The 24,660-nt window shown below is 37.1% G+C and overlaps 1 protein-coding gene across 2 annotated transcripts in view; it reads left to right on the forward strand.

Moving 5' to 3' along the window:
* Nucleotides 1–24,660, forward strand: part of EFCAB3 (EF-hand calcium binding domain 3) — a 149,510-nt gene that overhangs the window by 25,347 nt on the left and 99,503 nt on the right. For both annotated transcript variants that reach the window (XM_070773709.1, XM_070773710.1), the window contains 7 exons: nt 2,637–2,690; nt 3,181–3,285; nt 4,768–4,821; nt 5,559–5,663; nt 16,041–16,094; nt 17,065–17,169; nt 21,868–21,921. In XM_070773709.1, the coding sequence (XP_070629810.1) occupies nt 2,637–2,690; nt 3,181–3,285; nt 4,768–4,821; nt 5,559–5,663; nt 16,041–16,094; nt 17,065–17,169; nt 21,868–21,921 (531 nt within the window). The remainder of the gene's footprint in view (nt 1–2,636; nt 2,691–3,180; nt 3,286–4,767; nt 4,822–5,558; nt 5,664–16,040; nt 16,095–17,064; nt 17,170–21,867; nt 21,922–24,660) is intronic.

The raw sequence follows: 24,660 nt of genomic DNA on the forward strand, positions 1-24,660 counted from the left end.
TAAAATCAATACACAGAAATCAATTGCACTTCTAAACACTAACGGCAAAACATCTGGAAAAGAAGTAAAGAGAACTATCCCACTCACAATAGCATCAAAAATAATAAAATACTTAAGAATAAATTTATCTAAGAACATGAAAATTTTGTACAATACTGCAAGATTTCATCGAAAGAAATCAAAGAAGACATAAACAAATGGAAAGACATCCTGTGTTCATGGATTGGAAGTTAATATTGTTAAAAATTCCATGCTACTCAAAGCCATCTACAAATTAAATGCAATTCTATTTAAATTGAAATTTCTATTTCACAGAAATAGAAAAAAAGTTCTAAATATTATATGGAACTACAGAAGACCCCAAATAGCCAAAGCAATCATAAGAGAGAAAAACATAATTGGAGAATCACACTTCCTGACCACTAGCTATACCACAAAGCTAAGGTAATTAAAGCAGTATGGTACTGGCATAAAAATAGACATATATACAAAACAGGATAGACAGCCTAATACTAAACTTTTGCATAAATAGTCAACTAATATTTAATTAGAGAGCCAAGAACATCAAATGGGGAAAGGATTATCTCGTCAACAACTGACGTTGGGAAAACTGGATAACCACATATAGAAGAATTAAATTGGACCTCGACCTTACACTTCACAAAATTAAATTGAGATGGGTCAAATAATGAAATGTTAAAACTTAATACCATAAAATTCATAGAAGAAAACCTAGGGAGGAAGTTCCTCAACATTGGTCCTGGCAAGAATTTTTTTGGATATGACACCAAAAGCACAAACAACAACAAAAAACTCAGCAAATGGGGCTGCATCAGCTTTACAAGTTTCTGCACTGAAAGAGAAGCAATCAACAAAATGAAAAGGCAGCCTGTGAAATGGGAGAAAATGTTTGCAAACCATGTATCAGATAGGGGTTAATATCCAAAATACATAAACAGTTTATACAACTCGATAACAAAAAAGAAATCCAACTTAAAAGTGGGCAGAGAATCTGATTAGACATTTTTCCAAAGAGGACATACAGATGGCCAACAGGCACATGAAAAAGTGGTAATCATCACTAATCAGGAAAATGCAAATCAAATCCACAATGAGATACTATCTCACACCTATAAGAATGGCTTATATCAAGAAGACAAGAGACAGCAAGTGTGTTCAAGGATATAGAGAAAGGGAACCCTGTACACTGTTGGTGGGATTATAAACTGGTTCAGCCACTATGGATACCAATATGAAGTTCCCCAACAAATTAAAAATAGAACTGTCATATGATTCAGCAACCCCACTTCTGGGCATATATCCAAAGGAAATGAAAACAGGTTATCAAAGATATATATATGCACTGCCATGCTTACTGCAGCATTATTTGCAATATCTAAGATATGGAAACAACTTAAGTGGTCATCAGTGAATAAATGTATAAAGGAAATATAGTATATTATATACAATGGAGTACTATCCAGTCATGAGTAAAGAGGAAATCTTTCCATTTGCAACAAAACAGACTCTGAAAATATTATGCTAAGTGAGATTAAGTCTGAGAAATGCAAATACTGGATGATAATCTCTTCTATGTGAAATCTTTAGAGAAACTAATTCAAAAAAAGAGCAAGTAGAATGGTGGTTACCAGAGGCTGGTTGAGGGGGAAGGATGAGAGAGATATTATTTAAGGATACATACTTGAAACCAGTAGATAAATAAGTCCTGGAGATCTAATGCACAGTATAGTGATTATAGACAACAAAACTGTATTATAAAAAAGATCTTAATTGTTCCCAGCACAAGAAGAAATAACTATGTGAAATGACAGAGGTGTTACTAATGATACAATGGCCCTCATATTGCAATATGAATGTATCAGATCAATATGTTTCATGCCTTAAATTTACACAATGCTCTGTTTCATTTGTATCTCATTTTTTAATTAAGAGAAAAATTAATGTCAAAAGTACCAATTCTGATATATAATATTCAGTTCTTACCATTTAAATCCTTACTTGGAGTGTAATGCTCTTTTGTAGGGTACTGTGGCACCCCACTTCAGTACTTTTTGCCTAGAAACTCCCATGGACGGAGGAGCCTGGTGGGCTGCAGTCCATGGGGTCGCTAGAGTCGGACATAACTGAGCGACTTCACTTTCACTTTTCACTTTCATGCATTGGAGAAGGAAATGGCAGCTCCCTCCAGTGTTCTTGCCTGGAGAATCCCAGGGACGGGGAAGCCTGGTGGGGTTGCACAGAGTCGGACATGACTGAAGCGACTTAGCAGCAGCAGCTGTTACAGAGAAATAGCTTTAAATTTTGGAACCAACATCTATAACAATTCTAAAATTAAAAGTAGGGAAAGGTGGTAGTCAGAAGAGCTGAGGAAAGGAAGGAAGGTACACTGTAGAAAAAAAAAATAAAAGGAAAAAAATCTGTTTTACATGTTAGAGTTTCGCTAAAAGTACATCAGATGCCATAGAATGTATAGTTAACCTTGAGAATCTTGTTCATTTCTTTGTTTCCTTCTTGGGATTTTAACTAATTAAAAATTTATAAAAATTTACAAACAATTAAATAGTACTTTCTGAGTTTCCACTTAATTATGAACTAAATTGACTCTTATCTTACAGAAAATCAAATGGTGTATAAAAACAGGTTGATGGATGGAGTAAAGAAATACAGAGGTGAGTGAGAAAACTGCCAAGAAAGAAAAAATAGATCTTCAAGCTTTTGCATTTACTTTTCTACAATCTCTTTTATTTCTCACTGATTGGCTTGCTAATTGTATTAGTCTAGTTTTTTAATGAGCTGACATTCTTAGTTGTACACAATCGAAAGAAATAGCTACATTATTTTGTCAGTGTGGCAAATTTTGAATTTTACTAAATGGTAATAATATGTGCATTGTCTCTGCTATAATTTGTTAGTCTTAATACTCACCTCTTTCTTCTAGGTAAATTCACCTTGTAAATTGCTGTAACAGTGTTTCCTGGAACACTGAAAAGAATTTTTCTATTTCTAATTCCTCAACTAATTCTTTTTAATCACTTCAAGAGTTTTATGGTGTCATTGCTTTTTGCTTCCATTTATGTTGATTGATTGATATGACCAGGCATTTTTTCCTCTTTAGCATAATCACAGATTTCCTTTATTCTTATCCCTTTTTTTCATAAGGAGGAAAGGTTAATATCGATAAAATAGATGATGCTCTTAAGAACTTGGGATTCCCACTTGATGAGGAAGACATTGAGGAACTATGCAGTCACCTGCCAATTGATGGTAAGCACTTCAAGTACCCAGTGCCCTGCAAAAATTTTTTTTATTTCTCTGTAGAAATATCTGAAGTATACTTGTTAATTTCTTGGAAAAAGCCAGAAGCCTATAGAGAGCAAATCCTAAAAAACAGAGACATATTGTTTAAAAACAAAAGTTTACGTATTTGGCCGTGCTGGGTCTTGGTTGTAGCAGGCAGGATCTTCAGCTGTGGTGTGCAGCATCTAGTCCTGACCAGCAGTGGGACTGTGGACCTCCTGCACTGGGAGCTCAGAGTCTCAGTCACTAGACCACCAGGGAAGTCCCAGCAGCGCTGTTTTTAAAACAAGAAACTAATCATGTTGTTTCTCCTGCCCAAATTTCTCCAGGAAATGTCTTTCAACTGTAAGATAAATAAGATCAACAGATCTAATGTAAAACATGGTAACTGTAGTTGATAACAGAGTGTTGCTTAATTGAAATTTGCTAAGAGAATAGAATTAAATGTTCTCACCAAAAACATATAGATAGATAGTTAATAGATGGATAGATTATATAGTAAGAGATATTAATTAACTAGATGGGGGCAACTTTTCACAATGTATATATACAAAATAATCACAGTGTACAGTTTTAATATCTTACAATTTGGTCAGCTATAAAGCTGGAACAGAAAACAAGACAAAATTAGGAATGAGTTTTTTTTCTCTCCCACTCTAATGAGTGAGGAATACAAAAAGTAAAAGGTGAATAAATGGAATAATGTGTTTGTCATACTTAGAGTCTTTTTTTCCCCCAAGCCTATGCTTATATAGGGCTTCCCAGGTGGCACTGTGGTAAAGAACTCACCTGCCAATGCAGGAGACATAAGAGACATGGGTTCGATCCCTGGGTTGGAAAGATCCCCTGCAGGAGGTCATGGCAACTCACTCCGGTATTCTTACCGGGAAAATGCCACAGACAAAGGAGCCTTGCAGGCTACAGTCCATAGGAATGCAAAGAGTCAAATAAAACATCTAACTAGAAGGAAAAAAAAAAAACAAACTCTTGGCAACTGCAAAATTCTTACATTTTACTCCACGGTTTAAGAATTTTATATAATTGGGACCTGTATTAGTCTGCTGAGGCTGCCATAACAAAATACCATAGTCTGTGTGACTTAAGAGAAATTTATTTTCTCTAAGTTCTGGATGCAGGGAAATCCAGGATCACTGTGTCATTTTATTTGGTTTCTGGTGAAAGTTTTCTTCCTAGCTTGCAGACAGCTGCCTTCTCACTGTGTCTTCACACGGCAGGGTGGAGAGAAAAAAAAAAAATCTTCCTCTTATAAGGCCACAGTCCTATTGGATTATGGCTCCACCCTCACAACCTCATTTAACCTTAATTACCTCCTAAAGACTTTATTTCCAAATACAGTCACACTGGGGAATAGGGCTTCAACATATGAAATTAAGGGGACATGATTTAGGTCATAGCAAGATTATATCTAAATTTTGTTTTATTTTGTAGTTGAGAGAAGAGTTAAACTGGATAGACTTCTAGATGAAGTACAAGAACTTCTAGGTGAGTGAGAAGAAATAATAAGGAATAATTTTTAAAATCTCAATACTTAACAAAAGAAGTTATTTTTAAAGTATTTTCTGTTAGCCTGTCCATGATATATTAATCCTGCTACTATATCTGTTTTAATTGGTAATGTGTACATAACTGGAAAGACAGCTTTATAAGCTAAATGTTATTCATTATTATAATTAATTGTTGCCTACTTCTTATTTTAAAGGCTACAGTATAATGCCTCAATAATAAACCCTTTATGCTTTGGTATTTCTCAATAATATTATTATTTTCCTGCTGTTCTAAAAGCAAAATGGCAAGGCAAATTACACATGTAGTAATTTGACCACTGAGAAGAAGCTCATAATTCAGGCAAAAATAAAACAATAGAGCAAAGATTACATGCTGGCAGAATTATTTGCACCAGAAAATTTAATGAGCTGTTACAGAAATATTTGATTATTATCAAAAATAAATGATTTTCTGTGTGGTGTATTTGTTACTTGTTCCCAACATTGAAGAACTCCATTTACCACAAATAAACTATTTCTGAATCCCCCTTCTAATTCTAAGTAATTAAACAATACTTAATATTTCTATTGCTTTTTATCCTATATTTGTGGATGATGCTGCACAAACAGTTGATAGTAGTAGTAGTAGTGGTAGTGGTATTGGTATTATTTGTATTTTTATTACTATTATTATTATTTAAAGTTTGACCTTTTATCATTGTTTTATTTTTTAAGGGGAGGTTCTTGACCATAACGATCTGGGAAATCTTCTGAAAGACATAGGGTTAAGAGACCAACTGAAGGAGAATTCTGTGTTGAGGAAGAGTTTGCCACTCGATGGTGAGCATTTCAGTTACCAATGAAGTATTCATCCATTCAGTGAAAGTGAATTGGTTGCCATTAGGTACTAGACATTATAATAGGCTCTGAGTCACAGAGATGAACAAAACAAAGTCCAGCACCTAAAAGTACTCAAGGTAGAGACAGCACATACTCGCCCCCCCCCCGCCACAAAAAAAAAAAAAAAACAAAGAAAAGAAACGAATAGTATACACAATGGTAAGTGCTCTGTGTTCATAAGTGTGCACTGCTGTGGAAGTACGAAGGAAACTGTGAACACTATTCTTGGAGACTCTTCACAGTGTGTATATCAATTCAAACAGTGCTGAAAGGTTTGGTAGTAGAAGGTAACAAAACCTAAAAGTGTTGAAAGCAAAGAGGCACAACCGACCATGTAAAATCCAACACTATAGAAAACATGGTGTATTCACATTATGTGGAGAAATGCTTTGTTAATTTGGCTAACAAATCAATAATTCAGATATAATCCATCTGTACAATGATGATGGTAAAGATAAAATGATGGATGTGAAAAGATGAAAACGCTTTAAAATATTCAAAATATATAATAAAGATGTTAGTTATTTTTAATTAGTGAAATGCAAGTCAAAACTACAGAGAGGTACCACCTGACACGGGTCAGAACGACCATCATTAAAAGTCTACAAATAACAAATGCTGGAGAGGATGTAAAGAAAAGGGAACCCTCTGACACTGTTGGTGGGAATGTCAGTTGGTTCAGCTACTGTGGAAAACACAATGGAGGTTCCTTAAAAAACTGAAAATAGAATTTTGCTATATGATCCTACAATCCTGCTCCTGGGCATATATCCAGAAAAGATGAAGCCTTTAATTCAAAACGATACAGGCACCACAATGTTCATAGCAGCACTATTTATTACAGTAGCCAAGACATGGAAGCAGGCTAAATGTCCACTGACAGATGAATGGGTAAAGAAGATGTAGTGTATATGTGTATATATATATACACACACAATAGAATATTATTCAACCATAAAAAAGAATGCAATAATGCCATTTGCAGCAACATAAATGGAACTAAAGATTATCATATTGAGTAAAGTAAGTCAGACAGAATACCAATCATATCACTTATACATAGAATATTTTAAAATTATGCAAATGAACATATTTACAAAGCAGAAATAGACTCACAGACATAGCAAACTTGTGGTTACTAAGGGGAAGGAGAGAGGAAAGGATAAATTGGAAATTTGGGATTAAGAGATACACACTACTTTATATAAAATATATAAACAGCAAGGACCTACTGTATAGCACAGGGATCTATATCTAATATAATAACCTATAAAGGAAAAAATCCTGGGAAGAATATGTAATATATATGTATGCAAACCAAATCATTTTGCTGTACACCTGAAGCATTATAAAGCAATTATATGTCAATTTGAAAAATAATAAATAAAATATTTTGCTGAAATAAGTATAAAAAAGAGTGAAATTAAGAGAATTTTCAGAAAAATTATACAGGAAAATCTCAACATAACAGCTGTGCATCGAGACTAGAGAGAGTATAAAATAGATAACTAAAGAGAAACTACAGAATAGTTCAGGGATGTCTACTCAGTGCTTTGTGATGACTTAAATTGGAAGGAGGAAATCCAGAAAAGAGAAGATATATGTATATGTATACTTGATTCATTTTGCTGTACAATAGAAACTAACACAACATGGTAAAGCAGATATACTCCAATAAAAATTAATTTTTAAAAAAGATAAGAGAAGTTGTTTAATTTAGAGCAGAAGAATATTGTCTCCAAAAAAAGTGATAGTCTAGAGACTGGTAGAATATCTAACATTATTTGAACATATTGAGAGGAGATTTTTCAGTTCTGTTTGAGAGTTAGAGATTAATTAACTACATAGACACTTTGGAAACTAAGCAAAATAAGACACTGTTACTAATGAACTTATTTGCAGGGTAGAAATAGAGACTCAGTAGAGAGAACAGATTTGTGGACACGGTGGGGTGGGGGGCGGGGGCGGGGGGATGGGAAGGTGGGACAAATTGAAAGAGTAGCACTGACATATTTACACCACCCTGAGTAAAGTAGCTGGCTAGTGGGAAGCTGCTATACAGCACAGGGAGCTCAGCCCAGTGTTCTGTGATGACCTAGGTGGGTGGAATGAGGGGTGGGAGGGAGGCCCAAGAGGGAAAGGATATATGTGTACCTATGGCTAATTCACTTTGTTGTACAGCAGACACTAACACAACATTGTAAATTAATCTTACGCCAATAAAAAAACTGAAAAAAAGTCAATCACTAACTGCAAGAAAGACAAAAATTTCAATATGAAAGGAAATGTATTAATAGTTATAACCTATTATGGAATGGGAAGTATCCATTATGTGGCTTAGTTATAATATTTATATAGTCATAATAATGAGCAGTTAATCTCAATTACCAACCCCCCAAAAGTGTGATATAATCATAATGGAAAAACAAGAAAGGGCAAAAGTATGGGGGGAAGAGAAAAAAATCTCACATTTTATAGAAGAAAGACCATTGGGTAATATCAAAGGCTAGTGACTGATTCTCATGTGAAAGTCTGAAAGCAAGAAACTGACTCAGCAGAAAAACAAATATCATATATTAACGCATATGTACAGTATCTAGAAAGATGGTACTGATGAGCCTATTTGCAAGGCAGCAGTGGAGACTCATGCAGGTCAGGAAGCAACAGTTAGAACTGGACATGGAACAACAGACTGGTTCCAAATAGGAAAAGGAGTACGTCAAGGCTGTATATTGTCACCCTGCTTATTTAACTTCTATGCAGAGTACATCATGAGAAACGCTGGGCTGGAAGAAGCACAAGCTGGAATCAAAATTGCCAGGAGAAATATCAATAACCTCAGATATGCTGATGACACCACCCTTATGGCAGAAAGTGAAGAGGAACTCAAAAGCCTCTTGATGAAAGTGAAAGAGGAGAGTGAAAAAGTTGGCTTAAAGCTCAACATTCAGAAAACGAAGATTATGGCATCTGGTCCCATCACTTCATGGGAAATAGATGGGGAAACAGTGGAAACAGTGTCAGACTTTATTTTTGGGGGCTCCAAAATCACTGCAGATGGTGACTGCAGCCATGAAATTAAAAGACGCTTACTCCTTGGAAGGAAAGTTATGACCAACCTAGATAGCATATTGAAAAGCAGAGATATTACTTTGCCAACAAAGGTCTGTCTAGTCGAGGCTATGGTTTTTCCAGCGGTCATGTATGGATGTGAGAGCTGGACTATAAAGAAAGCTGAGCACCGAAGAATTGATGCTTTTGAACTGTGGTGTTGAGAAGACTCTTGAGAGTCCCTTGGACTGCAAGGAGATCCAACCAGTCCATCCTAAAGGAGATCAGTCCTGGGTGTTCTTTGGAAGGACTGATGTTGAAGCTGAAACTCCAATACTTTGGCCACCTCATGTGAAGAGTTGACTCATTGGAAAATACTCTGATGCTGGGAGGGATTGGGGGCAGGAGGAGAAGGGGACAACAGAGGATGAGATGGTTGGATGGCATCACCGACTCGATGGACATGAGTTTAGGTGAACTCCGGGAGTTGGTGATGGATGGGAGGCCTGGCGTGCTGCAATTCATGGGATCGCAAAGAGTTGGACACGACTGGGCGACTGAACTGACTGACTGAGTGGAGACTCAGACATAGAGATCAGACTTGTGGACACAGTGGGGGTGGGAAGGAGAAGTTGGGACAAATGGAGAGAATAGTGTGGAAAAATAGGCACTACCATATGTAAAAATAGATAGCCAGTGGGAATTTGCCGTATGAATCAGGGAGCTCAAACCAGTGCTCTGTGACAACCTAGAGGGGTGGGATGGGGTGGGAGGTGGGAGGGAAGTTCAAGGAGGAGGGAACATATGTATACCTATGGCTGATTCATGTTGATATATGGCAGAAACCAACACAATATTGTAAAGCAATTATCCTTCAATTAAAAATAAATAAATTAAAAAAAAGAAGCAGAGTCAGGTCATCAGTAATGACAGAGCAAAGAGAGAAAGGCTTGTTTGAAGTTCCTTGTACTTTCAAGATTTGGGGTTGTTGGGTTTTTTTGTTTTTTTTTTACTTTGGAGTTTTTATGAGGTAAAGACACAAAGTTTTTTTCATGGACTGAGTCAAAGATGTACACTCTTATCTTCTTGAGGTATGTCTAATGTTTAGCAATTCTTTTGTTATTAAATTTTAATTTTATTATATTCTGGTCAAAAAATACATTATATGTGATATTGATCCCTTGGGAATTTTTCTAGCATACCTTTATTACTGAAAACATAGTCTGTTTTTTTAGTATTCTATGTGCTCTCCCCAAAATATATACATTCTGTTAGTAAATGTGCTTAAACATTAATTGTATGGTTCAAATCTTCAATATGTATTTTATTTTTGTTGGCTTGGTATGTGTTTCTAAATAGGGATGTAAAAAACCTCCAACTATACTTATACTGTTTCTCCTTGCAGTTGTCAGTTGCTGCTTTATATATTAATAGTTGCAGGCCTCGTTGTTAGGTGCGTACATATTTATGGTGAAAATATATTTTGTTCTATTGATCCTTTTATAGATAATCCTTTTATAGATAATCCTTTGAGGTATTTTGCCATAATTCCTATTTAGGAAAAAGGATTGCTACCCCAGCTTTGTCTTGGTTCATATCCATGCTGTTGTTATCAACTTTTCTATGTCTTTTTACTCTGTGTCTCTTGTAGACAACATATTATTTGATTTTGTTTTTCAACATACTCTGACAGTTTATATTTTGTAATTGTTGAGTTAACTCATTTATAATTACTGTAACATAGGACATAGTTCTGCTATCATATTTCATAGTTTGCAGTATTTTTGTTACTTTTTTCAACCTTTATAATTTCCACTATATTCCTTGAATCTTCTTCTGGAAGTTTAAAAGTTATAGTGATTGTCTTTATTGAGACATATTCATGGCCATTTACCCTAATTATTCCTTAAACTTGTCAATCTGTATCTTCCCCCAGTTAAGACAAAGATTTTAGCACACTTTCATGACCGATTTGTCAACTTAACTTGCTTCCTGTCTCCATCATATTGATATTTATCCAGGATGTAAGAGTCAGTTATTATGGATAATATCCTTTCTCCTTTTCCTCTGTACCTAGCTGCGTTTAGTTGCTTAGTCATATCTGACTCTTTACAACCCCATGGACTGTAGCCCACCAGGCTCTTCTGTCCATGAGTATTCTCCAGGCAAGAATACTGGAGTTGATTGCCATTTCCTCCTCCAGGGGAATCTTCCCAACCCAGGGATCAAACCCAGGTCTCTGGCATTGCAGGCAGATTCTTTAGCACCTGAGCCACCAGGGAAGCAATCTGTACCTAGACTTTTGTAAATCTGCAACAGACTTAACCAAAATATCTGAAGATTTTTTTTCTTCCCATACCTCTTGTATTATCTCCTACATTTGCTTTACTTATTGAGAGCTTACTTTAAAAACTATTTTCAATATGAGTCTCTGTAGAATTAATGCTAAACATTGAATACCTGAGAATATTTTTTATTATGCCCTTACACTTAAGTAACATTTTGTAAGTTCAAAGTTCTTTTAATATTTCAAATAATAACTGCTCCATTGCCTTTCAGCATCTAGAATCACTGTTGAGAAATCTGATTTTTCTTCCTTTATAGATGAATTACTTTTCTCTTTGAGAACTTTAGAATTTTACCTTTTTATTCAATATTTTTAAAGTCACTATTATGTGTTCTCCTGGCAATCTTGATTCCAGCTTGTGCTTCTTCCAGCCCAGCATTTCTCATGATGTACTCTGCATATAAGTCAAAGAAGCAGGGTGACAATAAACAGCCTTGACGTACTCTTTTTCCTATTTGGAACCAGTCTGTTGTTCCATGTCCAGTTCTAACTGTTTCTTCCTGACCTGCATACAGGTTTCTCAAGAGACAGGTCAGGTGGTCTGGTATTCCCATCTCTTTCAGAATTTTCCACAGTTTAATGTGATCCACACAGTCAAAGGCTTTGGCATAGTCAATAAAGCAGAAATAGATATTTTTCTGGAACTCTCTTGCTTTTTCCATGATCCAGCAGATGTTGGCAATTTGATCTCTGGTTCCTCTGCCTTTTCTAAAACCAGCTTGAACATCTGGAAGTTCACGGTTCACGTATTGCTGAAGCCTGGCTTGGAGAATTTTAAACATTACTTTACTATCGTGTGAGATGAGTGCAATTGTGGTTTGGGCATTCTTGGGATTGGAATGAAAACTGACCTTTTCCAGTCCTGTGGCCACTCCTGAGTTTTCCAAATTTGCTGGCATATTGAGTGCAGCACTTTCACAGCATCATCTTTCAGGATTTGAAATAGCTCCACCGGAATTCCATCACCTCCACTAGCTTTGTTCATAGTGATGCTTCCTAAGGCCCACTTGACTTCACATTCCAGGATGTCTGGCTCTAGGTGAGTGATCACACCATCATGATTATCTTGGTCGTGAAGATCTTTTTTGTACAGTTCTTCTGTATATTCTTGCCACCTCTTCTTAATATCTTCTGCTTCTGTTAGGTCCCTACAATTTCTGTCCTTTATTGACCCCATCTTTGCATGAAATGCTCCCTTGCTATCTCTAATTATCTTGAAGAGATCTCTAGTCTTTCCCATTCTGTTGTTTTCCTCTATTTCTTTGCATTGATCGCTGAGGAAGGCTTTCTTATCTCTCCTTGCTATTCTTTGGAACTCTGCATTCACATGGGTATATCTTTCCTTTTCCCCTTTGCTTTTCACTTCCCTTCTCTTCACAGCTATTTGTAAGGCATCCTTAGACAGCCATTTTGTTTTTTTGCATTTCTTTTTCTCGGGGATGGTCTTGATTCCTATCTACTGTACAGTGTTACGAACCTCCATCCATAGTACTTCAGGCACTCTATCAGATCTAATCCCTTAAATCTATTTCTCACTTCCATTGTATAGTCTTAAGGGATTTGATTTAGGTCATACCTGAATCGCCTAGTGGTTTTCTCCACTTTCTCCAATTTCAGTCTGAATTTGGCAATAAGGAGTTCATGATCTGAGCCACAGTCAGCTCCTGGACCAACCTAGACAGCATATTCAAAAGCAGAGACATTACTTTGCCAACAAAGGTCCGTGTAGTCAAGGCTATGGTTTTTCCAGTGGTCATGTATGGATGTGAGAGTTGGATTATAAAGAAAGCTGAGCACTGAAGAATTGATGCTTTTGAACTGTGGTGTTGGAGAAGACTCTTGAGAGTCCCTTGGACTGCAAGGAGATCCAACCAGTCCATCCTAAAGGAGATCAGTCCTGGGTGTTCATTGGAAGGACTGATGCTGAAGCTGAAACTCCAGTGATTTGGCCACCTGATGCTAAGAGCTGACTCATTGGAAAAGACCCTGATGCTGGGAAGGATTGAGCGCAGGAGAAGGGGACGACAGAGGATGAGATGGTTGGATGGCATCATCGACTCAATGGACATGGGTTTGGGTGGACTCCGGGAGTTGGTGATGGACAGGGAGGCCTGGCGTGCTGCAGTTCATGGGGTCCCAAAGAGTCGAACACGACTGAGTGACTGAACTGAACTGAACTGAACTGATTATGTGTTCAGGTTGGGACTTTCTTTATCTCCTCTATTTTATCCTGTATGAGGCCTTCTAATATAAGGTCTTAATCTCTCTCTGATCCTGGAAATTTTAATTCATTACTTCTTCAAATAATTTCTCTTTGCTATTTTTATTTTCTCTTCTTTTGGAATGCCCATTACTCAAAGATTAGCGCTTTTACTTCTATACTCATATCTTCTAACTTTCCATTTTCTACCTTTTTATCCTTCCTTGCTACCTTTTGAGGGTGCCTCAATCTGGTTGGACAGCCCACTAATTAATTTTTCAGCTCTTTTCATTGTACTCTATCTCATCTATTATCGGAGAAGGCAATGGCACCCCACTCCAGTGCTCTTGCCTGGAAAATCCCATGGATGGAGGAGCCTGGTGGGCTGCAGTCCATGGGGTCGCTAAGAGTCAGACACAACTGAGCGACTTCACTTTCACTTTTCACTTTCATGCATTGGAGAAGGAAATGGCAACCCACTCCAGTGTTCTTGCCTGGAGAATCCCAGGGACACGGGAGCCTGGTGGTCTGCCGTCTATGGGGTCACACAGAGTTGGACACGACTGAAGCGACTTAGCAGCAGCAGCAGCAGCAGCATCTATTATATTTCTGTATTTAAATGTTCAGAATGGGAGAAAATAATAGCAAATGAAGGAACTGACAAACAACTAATCACATAAATATACAAGCAACTCCTGCAGCTCAATTCCAGAAAAATAAATGACCCAATCAAAAAATGGGCCAAAGAACTAAATAGACATTTCTCCAAAGAAGACATACAGATGGCTAACAAACACATGAAAAGATGCTCAACATCACTCATTATCAGAGAAATGCAAATCAAAACCACTATGAGGTACCATTTCACGCCAGTCAGAATGGCTGCAATCCAAAAGTCTACAAGCAATAAATGCTGGAGAGGGTGTGGAGAAAAGGGAACCCTCTTACACTGTTGGTGGGAATGCAAACTAGTACAGCCACTATGGAGAACAGTGTGGAGATTCCTTAAAAAACTGGAAATAAAACTGCCTTATGACCCAGCAATCCCACTGCTGGGCATACACACTGAGGAAACCAGAATTGAAAGAGACACGTGTACCCCAATGTTCATCGCAGCACTGTTTATAATAGCCAGGACATGGAAACAACCTAGATGCCCATCAGCAGATGAATGGATAAGAACGCTGTGGTACATATACACAATGGGTATTACTCAGCCATTAAATGTTTTATACCTAATCTTTTATAACTAGTATTTCCATTGATTCTTTTTATACTTTATTATTCTTATTATATTATCTAATATCTTCTTTCCTTAAGTATATTTGCCACACTTACTTTAAATTCCTGGTCCTTTTATTCCAATAATTCTGATTCAAATGGTATATGTTATCCAATTTGTTTACTTTTGAAGTAGTTGTACATCTCAGATGGCTACTTACTTTGGTCCCATAAGTTCTTTCTCTCTTGGAGTATCATTACGTGTTTGGAAATGCACCTTCAGTAAGGGTCTAAGGTTAGGCTCCAGTCTATATCAGCCTCTGTCGGGTTTAAAGAGAAGGGAATGGATGAACCCCAAGGCAGAGAGACCCAGGCATTGTTGATCATATTCCCAAGTTGATACTTTCAAGCAGCATCTCTGGTCAGAGTTTCACCTTTAAACTCAGAAAGAAACAAAATTGGAAGAAAGTCTAGATTGCAATCCATCAGCCCTCAAGGTTGAGAAGAGGATGATTAAATATCTGAAGGAGATTGTGCATCTTCACCTGTGTAAATTAGATCCTCTCTCCTAAAGTCTCTAAGTCTATGTACTGCCCTGATAGTACCGTCCAGATCCCTCACCTGTAGTCTAGGCTTTTCCTGCTACTTTCTGTGGTGAAAGGGGTAGACAATGGTAACTTAGGAATCATAATAAAGACAAGGACAGACATTTGTAATGTTTCACCCATTGGTCCTTTAACTGTCACCTCTAGTAGGCCTTCCAATGCAGGCTGTAAAACCACACACACACACCAGTACAGTTTTCCATTTTCCAAGAGCTTTTGCTGTGACTTTTCATTTAGTTCCTAAAATCCAGTTTTCACTCTTATTTCAGCTTTTTCCTGGGCTGATTTCTGGAGAGGGTGTCAAATATCCATGCTAGTTCCCCATCTAAAATAGAAATCAATCTTTGAATTTCTGTAAAATATGAAGCCTGGGATGATAACAGATGACATTTCACTATGGGATTTCTTTGCAGAAGAGTTTATTCTCATTGGCTTGTCAATGAAAATATCTAAAACAATATCCATTTGATGTCACATGAAAATATGGAGAAATGTTCAATGCTACCATTCAAAGACAACCTGTCATCATCGTTCTGTTAGCTCAGGAATCAGCTACTATTCATTCATTCATGAGTCCTACAATATCTGATGCTATCCTTGGGAACATTAATATGCTTGAGCTTAAGCAGAGGAGTAGAAAAGGAAAAATCAGATGAAAAAAGAGAGCAAGAGATGAGAAAGTTGTGGCAAGGTACCACTAATAATTGTTTCACTTAAAAAAAAAAAATGTAAGTCGATCTACTATCTTAAAAGTTTTTCCCCATTTGTCTCTTAGTTGGCATATAAATAGAAAAAATGAGTAAAATTATAAGAATGTTCTTTTTTAAATTGCCAGGATTTTTTAATTATTTCAGCTGATTTCATCAATTACTGTATTGTTCCTTATGTTCCAGCTGCTGGAAAGCTGTACAAACATAAGCTGCTGGACAGCATAAAGTCTCTCAAAGGTGAGCGAAAACCCAGATGAACTTGGGACTCCTCACGTTTTGCACTTGCTTTTTAAAAAAATTACATTTATTTTTGGTGGTGACAAATTTGTCAGTCTAACATGTTCATTTATTAAGTGTTTTTGTCTCATTGTTTACTGCTTTGAACATAACTAGCTTTGAAGAAATTATTTTTGTTTCTATCATTGCATTTCAAGTTCTATTTTCTGAATATAACTATAAAGGCATTTTCTTACCAGAATTCACCAGACTTGCCTAATTTTTTAATTTCTTCCTTATAAATGTTGCGTAAGAACTATAATCAAATCCTCTGGACAAAAATGAGGCATAAGTTCTGTTCCTGATTCTTTTTTTTTTTTTTTAATTTTATTCTACTTCTAAACTTCACAAAATTGCATTAGTTCTGCCAAACATCAAAATGAATCCGCCACAGGCACACACGTGCTCCCCATCCCGAACTCCCCTCCCTCGCCCCTCCCCACGCCCCCCACCCCCCCGGGCCGTCCCAGTGCACCAGCCCCAAGCATCCAGCACCGCACATTGAACCTCGACCGGCAACCCGTTAATTTAAATTAAAAACTTAATGATCTTTTTAATGTCTAGTGGTGCACTGGGACGACCCAGGGGGGTGGTATGGGGAGGGAGGGGGGGGGGAGGTTTCAGGATGGGGAACACGTGTGTGCCTGTGGCGGATTCATTTTGATATTTGGCAAAACTAATACAGTTATGTAAAGTTTAAAAATAAAATAAAATTTTTAAAAAAAAGACAAAAAAAAAAAATTTCCAAAATAATTGATGTTATTGCTACGGAAATGAGTGGTTCTAGGTCCTTACTCTCTGTTCCTGATTCTTAAATAACTTTATTGTTCCTTTGATTTTTTACTCTCTAATTAATGCATAGATATGTCTAGCACTTTTCACTTTGTCATTATTGTTTGTTTTTCTCATTCCCATTTTATTTTTACCTAAGGAGTGGATCTTAATGTTAATAAGCTGGACTCCTTCATGGAAAATATGGGCTTTAAGATAGAAGAAGAAGAACATAAAGACCTGCTGAACAACTTGCCCGTGGATGGTGAGCTGCTCCTGGTGGAATTTTTGATTCATATGTGAGAATTGCTGAGAGTATATTTAAAGTTGTGCAGATATACTAAAAAACAAGAGATAAGGGCCCAGTCCTCAAGAATGCATCAGTTTGTGCAGTGGACCTTATTGAGTGCCTAATATACATAAGCTATTAAAAATATAAAAATGAAGGATGATATACATAAGCTATTAGAAATATAAAAGCGACAGTGTCCTCAAAAGTTCACAGTCTAGTAAAGAGGCTTGCATGTTAACAGGTCCTCATAATGGCTATGTGGTTGTGTTAGAATAATAAAAATGTTTTCATTAAAATTCTAAAGGAGGAAAAAACTAAGTTTGCCAAGAAAAGGATCAGAGAAAACTTTATCAGGTGTGTAGAAATTCTTCATTAAAAAAAAATCCTAGATGAGGAAAAGCAGTGCATGAAAAAGCATAAAATCATGTAAAATCACATGGTTAGGGAACTAGCAAGTATTTCTCTACGGCTAGGATATGGGGTCACACAGAGCTGGACACGACTGAAGAGATTTAGCAGCAGCAGCAGCAGGATATACACTTCATGTCATAAAGTTGCAGAAAACATGCTGGAAAGGAAGGCTGCCAAGACTAGAACCTTAAACCAGGCATTAGAGTTTTAGCCTTCTTTCTGTTGAGTTATTTTGGAAATTTGTGCCTTTTCTAGGAATTTGCCCATTTAATCTAAATTGTCTAATTTTGTTGACATGAAGTTATTTATAGCATTTCTTTATAATCCTCTTAGTTTCTGTAAAGTTAGTGATGGTCTCCTGATTTTGATCTGTCTTATCTCTTTTTAGTTGGCTAGTCTAGCTAAGAATTTGACAATTTTGTTGATTTTTCCAAAGAGCCAACATCAATTTTCCCTACTGATTTTTGGCTTTCCACTTTATTGATTTCACTTCTAATCTCTATTATTTCCTTCTTTCAGTTTACATTGGATTTAGTTTTCTCTTTGTTTTCTAGATTCTTAAAATGAAAATTTAGATTATTAATTTCAGATTTTTCTTTTTTTCTAACAATTGTTTTCAACTGTAATCCAAAAGTTTTCATACAGTTTCATTTTCATTCAACTAGAAATACTTTCTAATTTCCCATTGTGATTTTTTGATCCATGGGTTATCTTAAAATGTGTTTTTAATTTCCAAATATTTTCTTAAATTTCCTTCTACTATTGATTTTGAATTAATTCCACTGTAGTCAGAGAACATACTTCCTGTGATCTCAGAACTGAATGAGACGTTTTTATGACCTAGCATAATGGTGTATCCTGGAGGATGTTTTATGATTGATAATATTGTTTGTCTTCTTTATTCTACTGTTTTTCTATTTAGGTGTTCTAGCCATTATCAAAAATTTGATATTGAACTCTCCAAGTATTATACTTTACTTGTCTGTTTCTCCCTTCAATTTTAGCCTTCATGCTATAGGCAGTAGTGTATCTAGAATATTTCACTTTTGGAAGTCGGTGCTGATGGCAACATAGAGGGCACTATTGGAAAGAAAGACTCAAAACGTATTGCTATGTTCCAACAAGAGGTGATAAGGGCCTGGGCAAGTGAAGTGAAGTTAGTGATGGATTAGTCATCATGGACTGATTTGGGAAACATTTTAAAATTAAAATGGATAGGGCTTAAGTGACTGATTACAGGTGAGTTGTGAAAAAGAAGAAAAATTTTAGAGTCTTCCCTGGAGGTCCAGTGGTCAAGTCTCTACACTTCTAATGCAGAGGCCATGGTTTCCATCCCTGGCCAGGAACAAAGATCCCACATACCATGTGGCCAAAACTAATAATAAAGTTTAGCTTTAAAACATTTTTTTTAGGAAGCAGACATCTCCTTGTGACTAAATCATAAACTGTATCGTAGCCAATTTGAGAATTCAGGAAAGATTCAGGTTACGATATCAAAAGAATAGTTTCAGTTTTACACATTTTGAATTTGAGATATCTATAGGACTTTGAACTAGAAATATGTATAAAGATGTTTGGAAATGAGTACTCTGATAATTTATCTTACTTGACTTTCCCTAGGAAGTTAGCTGTCCACAGATTTAGCAAAGTTTAGCATTGTGCCAGAGCAGTGTAAAGATTATTAGCAGACCAAAAGGAGAAGCAAAATAAATAAATAAATGGAGGGAATATTTGATAAGGAAAGTTTGAAAGTAAGCAAATAGACTAAGGAGGAAAGTAGTCTTAAGAAAAAGAGGAAAAAATTTAGCTAGGATGAATTCTGAACTACGAGAAACAAGTTCAAAATGAAGAAATAGTTCCAAAATAATTTTCCTTTATAACTGTCACACCTAGCATGTGTTAGAGTAACCCCTAATAGTGAGGCCCACAAGTATCCACTGGGAAAAGTTTGCAAGATAACAGAGCCCTTTGAGAAAAACAGTAAAAACCTGGACTTTATCCCACTGGCTCTACTGATTATATGGAATTATGGAAAGAATTTGAAATTTGGAATAAGACACAGACTTAAATCTCAGCTCTGTCTGTGCAAGATTGTTCAAATTAATCCCTCTGAGTCTTAGTTTCTTAAAAAAAGAAGAAGAATGTAATAGTTACCTTTCCTAAATGTTGTAAGTTTCTAGGATAGGGCCTAACACATAGTAGGCATTTAATAGTAGATTTTGTTACTGGTAATTATAATGACCCATATATATTCATGTCGACACAATGCCACTTAAGTATGCCTTTGCTCTGGCCAGAGAAATGGACATTTTCCACAGGATAATTTTTTCTTTATTACTGGAAATATATAGTTTCCCAGTATTTTTGACCTGCCTGTAAAAGGATGTAGATATATTTTTTATCGTATTTTCTAGGTATTTTAAACGTTACTAGAATGCCACAACAGTGGTTTTGGTCATGGACGTATCAGCCAACTCCTGGAGTACCAATTCTGAGGTCAATGAGCCCACGGGAAATAACATTAGAGACCTGTTTCAGGCTATTCATGAGTCTTCTGTAGAACTAACTGAAATACATGAGAACAGACAGCTTCCTGTGAGACACTGTTCATCCATCAGGCTGTTCCTTCTAAATACCCCCATTTAAAAGGAAAATACAAATAAAGATTTTTAAACTGCTTATTAAAGTTCAGTCAGGTTGATCGAAGCTCTTTTTTTTTAAATACTGAGTATGGATAGTCCCCGAATACAGCTAAGTGTTACCTGTGGATTGAGCAAAAAAATAAGTTGTTTTGGTTTGTTTTGTTTTGGCCACGTTGCATCACAGGTAGGATATTAGTTCCCCAGCCAGGTATCAAACCCATGCAGTGGAAGCATGGAGTCTTAACCACTGGGCTGCCAGAGAAGTCCCCCAAAATAGGTATTTTCAATGCTCCAAGTCAAATCTTTCCTACTTGAGCATTTGCCCCTTTTAAGATGCTTATTAACCTTATCATCAATAAAAAAAAAAGAATTTTTCCAGATCTGAAAGTAGAGAAGGTGACTTTTTAAATGTCAGTCCACCATTCTACCATGTAGAGTTTATCTTAATAGAATAAAAGTGAAGTTGGAAGTGTGAGTTAAGTATCCTCCTTATAAAAAATAAATGACCCAATCAAAAAATGGGCCAAAGAACTAAATAGACATTTCTCCAAAGAAGACATACAGATGGCTAACAAACACATGAAAAGATGCTCAACATCACTCATTATCAGAGAAATGCAAATCAAAACCACTATGAGATACCATTTCACACCAGTCAGAATGGCTGCGATCCAAAAGTCTACAAATAATAAATGCTGGAGAGGGTGTGGAGAAAAGGGAACCCTCTTACACTGTTGGTGGGAATGCAAACTAGTACAGTCACTATGGAGAACAGTGTGGAGATTCCTTAAAAAACTGGAAATAGAACTGCCTTATGATCCAGCAATCCCACTGCTGGGCACACACACTGAGGAAACCAGAATTGAAAGAGACACGTGTACCCCAATGTTCATCGCAGCACTGTTTATAATAGCCAGGACATGGAAGCAACCTAGATGTCCATCAGCAGATGAATGGATAAGAAAGCAGTGGTACATATACACAATGGAGTATTACTCAGCCATTAAAAAGAATACATTTGAATCAGTTCTAATGAGGTGGATGAAACTGGAGCCTATTATACAGAGTGAAGTAAGCCAGAAGGAAAAACACCAATACAGTATACTAACGCATATATATGGAATTTAGAAAGATGGTAACGATAACCCTGTATATGAGACAGCAAAAGAGACACTGATGTATAGACCAGGCTTATGGACTCTGTGGGAGAGGGAGAGGGTGGGAAGATTTGGGAGAATGGCACTGAAACATGTGAAATGTCATGTATGAAACGAGATGCCAGTCCAGGTTCAATGCACGATGCTGGATGCTTGGGGCTGGTGCACTGGGACGACCCAGAGGGATGGTATGGGGAGGGAGGAGGGAGGAGGGAGGAGCGTTCAGGATGGGGAACACATGAGAAATAAAGGAATAAAAAATTAAAAAAAAAAAGTATCCTCCTTATAATCAAGAGGTTTGTCTTTCCACACTATCCATTTGGAATGACAATAGGATAAAACTCTAAAGCAAACCATAATATTTGCTGAATTTCATGTTTTTCTTCAGCGTATAACTTATATCTGTCTTCCATTTCTCTCTTTTATTGTCTTTATGCATACAATTCTGTCTTCTCTTACAGATGAGGGGAAAGTAGACGTGAGTGTGGTAATGGATGAAGGAAACTTTTTTACAGGTAAGTTAGATTTTTATTAACTCCTTGTTAAGCATCTACTATATTCTAAGTATAGATACATAAAAACCAAACTTCCAGGAGCTTATGTAGTCGGGGCAAGGGAAAAACTATAAAGCAATGCAATAAAATGTTATAGGTGCTTTGTTTAAAACCTATACAAAGCAAAGGAAGAGCAGAATGGTCACTTGAACCTGAGGAGGAGAAACTGGTGAATGCTTTAATAGTATGGGCAACCCTGAGCTGATCCTTGAAAGGTGAGTCAGTTTTGCCAGACAGAGTGGGATGGGCAGAACTTGTGGCTGTTAACCTTATGTGGCAAAAGACCATATATGTGGAAATGTGACTAAGGATGATCTGGAGATGGAGAAAATATCCTTGATTATCTAGCTGACCCTAAATGTAATCACAAATATCCTAGAAGAAGGAAGCAAAGTGAAATTTGATGACAGAAAAAGTAGAAGGCAATGCAGCAGTGGAAGCCAGATGCTATACTGCTGACTTTAAAGATGGAAGAGGGGTCATGAATCAAGGAAAGTAAGTGGCCTCTAGACATGGAAAATGTAAGGGAACGGATTCTCTCTCTAGAGCCTCCTGAAGGAGCCAGCCTTGCTGATACCTTGATGGTACTCCAGTGGGACTGACTCAGACCTCTGACCCCCAGAACTGCACAAGAAACAAATCCATGTTGTTTTAGATCACCAAGATTTTGGTAATTTGTAACATATAGCAACATCAGGAAACTAATACAGGAAACAAATTGTGGAGGACCTTGGATACCAAATAAAGGAGTGTGAATTTCGTTCTGTGCTGAGTGGGGAGTCATTCCAGGGTTTTAAACATGGGACTATGTGATTAGATTTGCAAATTAGAAAGATTACTCAAGCTGAAGAATAAATGATGGATGGAGATTTGTGTGCTAGAATAGAGTCAGGGAGATTAGTTACGAAGCAGATTGTAACTGTTCAGGCCAAAGACAATAAAGGGCAGAACTAAACATTATTTATGAGACTTGAAAGAAAGGGGCATATGTAAGAGATGTTACAGGTGTAGAATCTATAGGATTTGGCTACTCATGAGCTATGGAAATAAAGCAAAAGGATGGAGTGAAGATTGACTCCTTAGTTTCTGACTTGGGTAGTTGGGTAGGTGGTAATGACATTTACCAAAATAAAAACTTCAGCAAAACAGACTTAGGAACAAAGATACAGTCTTCATTTTGGTCATATTGAGTTTGGGATTCCTGTTAGACATCTATGGGAAATTGAATGCTAGGCGGTTGAATATGTGGGTAAGAATCTGAAACCACCTCTTTTCTCTGAGTCAGTCAGACCTCAAGTCAGAAAGAGAATCTGTGTAAATGTGGAGTTAAATTCAAAGGAATTTACCTCAGAGCTTCAGTTTTCTCCATAAAGTGGAAAACAAAATCATCTACTGAAAAAAAAAAAAGGCACAGTAGTGGGGTCAGATCAGATCAGTCGCTCAGTCGTGTCCTATTCTTTGCGACCCCATGAATCGCAGCACGCCAGGCCTCCCTGTCCATCACCAACCACCAGAGTTCACTCAAATTCATGTCCATCGAGTCGGTGATGCCATCCAGCCATCTCATCCTCTGTCGTCCCCTTCTCCTCCTGCCCCCAATCCCTCCCAGCATCAGGGTCTTTTCCAATGAGTCAACTCTTCGCATGAGGTGGCCAAAGTACTGGAGTTTCAGCTTTAGCATCATTCCTTCCAAAGAAATCCCAGGGCTGATCTCCTTCAGAATGGAGAGTCCAAAGGACTCTCAAGAGTCTTCTCCAACACCACAGTTCAAAAGCTTCAATTCTTCGGCGCTCAGCCTTCTTCACAGTCCAACTCTCACATCCATACATGACCACAGGAAAAACCATAGCCTTGACTAGACGAACCGTTGTTGGCAAAGTAATGTCTCTGCTTTTGAATATGCTATCTAGCTTGGTCATAACTTTCCTTCCAAGGAATAAGCGTCTTTTAATTTCATGGCTGCAGTCACCATCTGCAGTGACTTTGGAGCCCAGAAAAATAAAGTCTGACACTGTTTCCACTGTTTCCCCATCTATTTCCCATGAAGTGGTGAGACCAGATGCCATGATCTTCGTTTTCTGAATGTTGAGCTTTAAGCCAACTTTTTCACTCTCCACTTTCACTTTCATCAAGAGGCTTTTGAGTTCCTCTTCACTTTCTGCCATAAGGGTGGTGTCATCAGCATATCTGAGGTATTGATATTTTTCCCGGCAATCTTGATTCCAGCTTGTGTTTCTACCAGTCCAGCGTTTCTCATGAGGTACTCTGCATATAAGTTAAATAAACAGGGTGACAATATACAGCCTTGACAAACTCCTTTTCCTATTTGGAACCAGTCTGTTGTTCCATGTCCAGTTCTAACTGTTGCTTCTTCTCAAGAGGCAGATCAGGTGGTCTGGTAATTCCATCTCTTTCAGAATTTTCCACAGTTTATTGTGATCCACCCAGTCAAAGGCTTTGGCATAGTCAATAAAGCAGAAATAGATGTTTTTCTGGAACTCTCTTGCTTTTTCCATGATCCAGTGGATGTTGGCAATTTGATCTCTGGTTCCTCTGCCTTTTCTAAAACCAGCTTGAACATCAGGAAGTTCATGGTTCACGTATGGTTGAAGCCTGGCTTGGAGAATTTTGAGCATTACTTTACTATCGTGTGAGATGAGTGCAATTGTGCGGTAGTTTGAGCATTCTTTGGCATTGCCT

Source organism: Bos indicus, chromosome 19 (assembly GCF_029378745.1).
Source record: "Bos indicus isolate NIAB-ARS_2022 breed Sahiwal x Tharparkar chromosome 19, NIAB-ARS_B.indTharparkar_mat_pri_1.0, whole genome shotgun sequence".
Classification (NCBI taxonomy): domain Eukaryota; kingdom Metazoa; phylum Chordata; class Mammalia; order Artiodactyla; family Bovidae; genus Bos; species Bos indicus.